This window comes from Sinocyclocheilus grahami, unplaced genomic scaffold, assembly GCF_001515645.1.
Source record: "Sinocyclocheilus grahami isolate Dianchi unplaced genomic scaffold, SAMN03320097.WGS_v1.1 scaffold778.1, whole genome shotgun sequence".
Lineage (NCBI taxonomy): Eukaryota > Metazoa > Chordata > Actinopteri > Cypriniformes > Cyprinidae > Sinocyclocheilus > Sinocyclocheilus grahami.
In genome coordinates, this window is record NW_015505957.1 from 5,800 (window position 1) to 12,049 (window position 6,250).

At 36.1% G+C, this 6,250-nt stretch overlaps 1 protein-coding gene across 1 annotated transcript in view; it reads right to left on the minus strand.

Moving 5' to 3' along the window:
* Positions 1-715: 715 nt before the first annotated feature.
* LOC107561533 (ALK tyrosine kinase receptor-like) overlaps positions 716-6,250 on the minus strand; it is a gene marked incomplete at its 3' end in the record, with an annotated part of 42,828 nt that continues 37,293 nt past the window's right edge. Inside the window, exons 11-14 of the mRNA XM_016245998.1 lie at positions 5,702-5,833; positions 5,266-5,422; positions 1,998-2,180; positions 716-814 (exon numbers count right to left, since the gene is read on the minus strand). Coding sequence (XP_016101484.1) covers positions 716-814; positions 1,998-2,180; positions 5,266-5,422; positions 5,702-5,833 — 571 coding nt within the window. The remainder of the gene's footprint in view (positions 815-1,997; positions 2,181-5,265; positions 5,423-5,701; positions 5,834-6,250) is intronic.

Genomic DNA, 6,250 nt, shown 5'->3' on the forward strand with positions numbered 1-6,250 from the left:
GAGAGAGGTGGGGCATAGAGGACCTACAATAATGTACAGTATTTGAAAAATAATGTGTTTTTTGAACATTAAAGCATGTCAACATATTCTGTTACACCAAATACACAAAATAATGATCTTTAAAAAAGCATCATATGACCCTTTAATAATGAAAGTTAACATGAAGTAGTATCAAAAATTTGTGCTTGGCCTCTTCTGGCCCTTTAACTCAAAACACACTTGCAGTAATAAACAGTGGCGCCATCTTCAATAAGTCACATAAGGTCTTCTATTATCTACCACGAGTTAAATTTTCTCAATTTCATGTTTATTACTGAATCAGTGTGGATGTGTGCGTGACCTGTTTTCTCAATACAGCCAACTTCTATGAGAAAACAATCTGTGCTAGTGCATATTGAAAAACACTAAAACTATTTATTTCAGATATTTTCTAGATGACATGCATGTGTCTGTGTATACATATATACGCAAATACAGTTCTGCTTATAAGTTTTATAATCTGCAAGTTTTAGTGACTGTTTCTGGATGTGTGTAATAAAACTAAATGCATGTGAACACAGTTTTTTATGATTTTATTTTTAAGACGTTATAATTTTTTATTTAAGATGTTATCTCGCTCTTAAAAATGCTAAACATCTTACAGATGTAAGGGGTATGTATATTTAAGAGCACAATGTACATCATTATAGACAGTCTGGATTAGATAAAGCCTGACCTGCAAGTGGTTGTAGAAATATCTTTCCCATGGGGTGAACAAAAGAGACGCCGTCTTGTCCATCTGCTGTGATGCCATCAAGAAGGGGTGCATCACCACCTGGGCAAAGGTGACATCAAAATAAAAAAATAAAAAAATTGTCATTAAAACAAACAATCCACATTGAAAAAAAAGACTTGGGCTGCAAATGCACATGTGATGATTTAACAACGGCTGGACAATAATCTTTTTAAATGAAACATCTGCCTCACAAAGCAAGTCATTCTTTGTGATAACTAACAACAGACCTTTGTTTTACAGTATGTTCCAGTAAAAACTCACAGCAAGGGGTCAATAATAACTTTGAACAGAACATCTGAACTACAATCTAAACCTTGTAGCATTAGGCTTCTCCTGTGTTTCCATTTCAATGTCAAAATATTTTGCTTTTGCAGTAAAAATCAATAAATAAAAAGATAATCATAAATTCTACAGCATAATGCAATGTACTGGTATATCACATAATAAATAAAGGTATATAATACAATTTATTTTCCATATTATATACACTACCATCTAAATTATTTTTTTTATTTAATAATTTTATTCAGCAAGCACAAATTAAATTAATTAAAAGTGACAGTTAAGTCATTTCTTATACTATATGTTATATTTATAATGTTACAAAAGATTCCTATTTCAAATAAACTCTCTACTTTTGAAAATAGCACAACAATTATAACACTGACAATAATAAGAAAAGTTTCTTGAGCACCAAATAAGCATATTAGAATGATTTCTGAATAATTATGTGACACTGACGACCAAAATAATGGCTGCTAAATAATTCAGCTTTACATCACAGAAATAAATTATATATCAATATGTATTATTTTAAAGGGATATTTTATTTTATTTTAAAGCGTCGTAAAATTACGGTTGAACCCCTGATGTCACATGGACTATTTTACCGATGTCCTTGCTACGTTTCTGGACCTTGATCGTGGTAGTAACCTTGTTGTCTATGGGAGGGTCAGAGAGATCTCGGATTTTCTGGAATAAAAAATATCTTAATTTGTGTTCCGAAGATGAATGAAGGTCTTATGGGTTTGGAACGACATGAGGGTGAGTAATTAATGACAGAATTTTAATTTTTGGGTGAACTATCCCTTTAAATTGTAATAATATAATATTATAATATAATGTTTTATTGTATTTTTCATCATATAAATGCAGCCTCAGCGAGTTTATGGTTGTGATTGGGACATACTGTATGTGCAAGTGTTTTTAATCCAACATTCACCTCTGTATCCTCCACCACCGCCTCCAGCGGTGCAAGCGCCTCCACCTCCCCCAAACCCTCCAAATGTAGCCCATCCCAGCACTGACAAAGCCTCAGGACAGGATGAGCCTCCTTGACCTCCTTCCACAAGACATTTCCCTGCCCAGTGGAGAGAAGACAGGTCGCTCCACCCACCTCCTCCACCTAAACACACACAGAAATACAGACATGTTTACTCAGTGCTGGGCATGTTAGTTTAAAGGTGTTCCACAGAGAAATTCCTTTGGTTTGAGGATGCAAAATACTAATTACTGTATTTACTCATTGTCCGCTCTTCTACTTTTTTGGCAGATACATATGTCTATTAAGTGAGAGCCCAGAACTGCTTACATATGAAAGTTCTGCATAAAAAAGCATCCTCCAGATGCCAATCCCACAAAACTAGATAATGTGATCCTGATGGCTGAACTGACAGTATTGTGCTGTTGTGAAAAAGCTGGTAGGTAGTTAATGAAGTTAGAGAGCCCATAACACACTCATAAATGTGGAAATAGAATTCGCTGGAATAATACTTGTCCTTTATCCAAATCTAAATCACAGAGTAACTGTTAGCATTCAAAGAAAGTAATTTCAATATCATATCATATCACAGTACAAGCAGCTACTGAGAGTAGGCACTGTTCCTAATGCTGGACTTTGGGGATTGACTGGACATACATTCTACTGAACCACTAGTTAATTTACATGAACCAAAATAAACAACTTACAGATTGCCTGTATTATTCACTCAAAACCCCTAATTTTTCTGTGTGTGTGGGGGGGGGGGGGGGGGGGGGGGTCAGATAAAATTATAAATAATAGCATAGTTATATGGGCCATTCTGCTGTCCCGCAACCAAAAAACACTTTTAAAAAGCATTTAAGTATTCAAATCTTAGATGGTTGCTAAGATCCTTCTATTATCTATAGAAACCCACAATAATATATAAAATATTAGTAAGCTTAATATATATAAAATCATCATTTATTGGGTACTTTCAATTGGGAGGTGGCAGTCCCGAACCCTAACCCCTAAATTTCAACTTATGAAAATATTGAAATTATTCTTGTATTTTTTTTCCATTGTTGTTTTTAAAAGTATCTTTCTGATTATTTTAAAAAGTGAAGTTAAAAAAACATTTTATATTTTCTTTGTAAATTATGAAACTTTATGTAAAAAATGTGTCCCGCATTTTTCATGTCACTACCGAAACGGTGTATGTTTCAGTCCAGTGGCTGAGATTGATTTTAACTACACCCCTAAATTTATGATCAGGAAATATTCCTGTGCCCCTCTCTGTCATAGCTACATTGTGAGTGTCACAGTCTTGCTGTGCCAGAGAACAGGCAGGACGACGAGGATGCAGGATACAAGAACACTTTAATAAATTCACGATAGGCGCACACGCACATGGTAACATTCACAATAACTGACAAACTGGAACACAATGGACAGGAACTGATATAGGGTGGATAACGAGGGGCAGACAGGTGAGCACAATGAGGTGATTAACTAATAATGAGAACAGGAACAACCAAATAAGGACACAGAGGGAGAAACCACAATCTACATTCCATAACATTTAGTTTTTATATGTGTACTACTATTCGGAATTGTGCTAGCTAACCACGTGCTTATTAGCATCTTTGAGCTAGGTTCAAAAGTATCTAAAATTGTCACTACCAAACGGTGGAGTTTATTTGTATGTTTTAGAAGTGTTTTAGTATGCAAGTTTAAATTCTGTAATGTGATGTGGTTGCTACAAAAGCATTACTGTCACTACCGAAAATGTGCAGTTAGTACACAGCAAAATCCCCAGAGTTAAATCAACTCTGCTCAGAGTACATATTGTCCCAATCTACAGAGTGTTAAAGTAACACTGAAGCCGAGTTAAAGTTAATGGTATAATTAAGCGATTGATTAAGTAATGATTGAACATTAGTAAAGAAAACCCGCTGTTAACAATGTTGAAGATGAACAACTAGTTAATTTAACTCTGGGGATTTTGCTGTGTACCGAAACATGGGATGTTTCGTTAAAAATAAAGTATACTGAATTATCAACTAGGATGTTATGATCGTTTTTGGATCAATGTATTTTCAAACTAATGAATCCTTAACTTTGAAATCAGTATAAACTTTTTGCCTTTTACAATGAAATATTGGACTCAAAATACAACAAATCTCATAAATTACACTTGAAATATTGTTAAAAATGTAATTGTTGTTGATTTACCTCTGAAAAAATTTAATAAAATAGCATGTATATATATATATAAAGGTTGCGGGTTCGAGTCTCGTACCGGCAGGGATTGTAGGTGGGGGGAGTGAATGTACAGCACTCTCTCCACCTTCAATACCACGACTGAGGTGCCCTTGAGCAAGGCACCGAACCCCCCCTTTTTTGAAAACATACATATTTTTTCAAGATGTTTACAACTTTGACTTTGGACCAATTCTGTAGAATGGCCCATACATTTAAAGGGGACATATGACGATGCTAAAAATAACATTATTTTGTGTATTTGGTGTGATGCAATGTGTTTACGCAGTTTAAGGTTAAAAAAAACATTATTTTCCACATACCGTACATTATTGTTGCTCCTCTCTGCCCTGCCTTTCTGAAACGTGTCGATTTTTACCAAGCTCATTGTTCTGAAAAGCGCGGTGTGCTCTGATTGGCCAGTTATCCAGGGCATTGTGATTGGCCAAATACCTCAACCGTGTGGCGGAAATGTTATGCCCCTTACCATAGTTGGAAACGCACAGCGTCTCCATGACAAAGCGGTGGTGGCAACAATACTACAGCGAGAATAAAAGTTACGCCTTCTTTCTTTAAATAAATATTTGGGCAGTGTTATGCAAATCTTCCCACTCAGTAGCGTAGATTTGTGGGGGCGTGTTTGAATGAGGCATTTTAGGAAGGTGTGGTTGAGTCTTAACTTTTAGATAGAATATCTCTTTGGGTTTGAGACTTTAATCTTTGCAACTTTATGGATCTTATATATGCACAAACAGCTTGTATCACTCCAAAGAGAACATGAAATCATGTCATATGACCTCTTTAAAAAGATATAGCCCCTTTAAGTGGCTTAATGAAATGAGCAACATTTTTAGCTTGTAGTGTAGCTAACATTGTTTTTAAAAGAGTTAATTAAAAGAACTAATCACTGTTGAACTAATCAACTGAATGAATTTTGGGTCATAAAATAATATATAATTAAAACATATTTTTGTCATTGGAAGAATACCTGCTGCTCCGGATTTGCCATTGACACCAGGGGCGGAGGTGTCATTCTCATATTGTTCCAGAAAAATCTGGTCCAGGCTGCTCTCAGGGTCCTCCAGGTAGGCCTTTCCTCCTCCTCCTGCTGCAATCAGCAAAGGCACTGGTTCCCCGTTCTCCATCTGCCCCCGTGCATCCCAAAAACAACATCAGACTTACTTTTCATTCAAGTAAAATAAAAAACCTCCTATGATTCCAGACAAGCCTTCACTTCCATCTGTATTTCAATTAGGACGACCCCAAATTATTTCAGGATGTCTCAAAAATGCTTGTCCAGACAGGCACTATCAGGCGACGACTGCCGTCCACATGGTTCCCCTTAAGGGGACTCACAAGGCTGTGATGGATATTTTTAAAGATGTGTTTGAGACAAGAAAACGGGAAGAAAATAACTATTTTACCCGATAAACATATGTGGCTCCTCCACCACCACCTCCGCCCCCTGCCCACTTTAAGGCCGAACCATCGCTGTCAAAACCATCTTCTATCACAGAAGACTCCCCAAGACAGATATTATGGGTCAGGGGGTTCCTCTGTAAATATTTGAAGAAAACATATACAGTAGATGTAAACAGAGAGCTATACATAAATACATTGCAAATATCATGGCAACCCAATGGACAAGTCTGAGTTTCTGCTTCACTCACTCCTGATCTATCTATCTATCTATCTATCTATCTATATATATATATAGATATAGATATAGATATAGATATAGATATATACAGAGCCTAAAATTAACACTCGCCAAGCGCCAATTGCGAGTAAAAATCGGCTTTGGCGAGTATATGAAACTGTGTCAGTTGCCCGATGGCCGGTAACATTTTTATAAATTCTAACAGTGCAATGTCGTGAGAACATAAACGTGAACAAATGTGAACAACGCTCCATACAGTTAACGGGTCAGTGCTGCTTCATCACAACAGTGTAAACCTTTGCAATGTAAATAT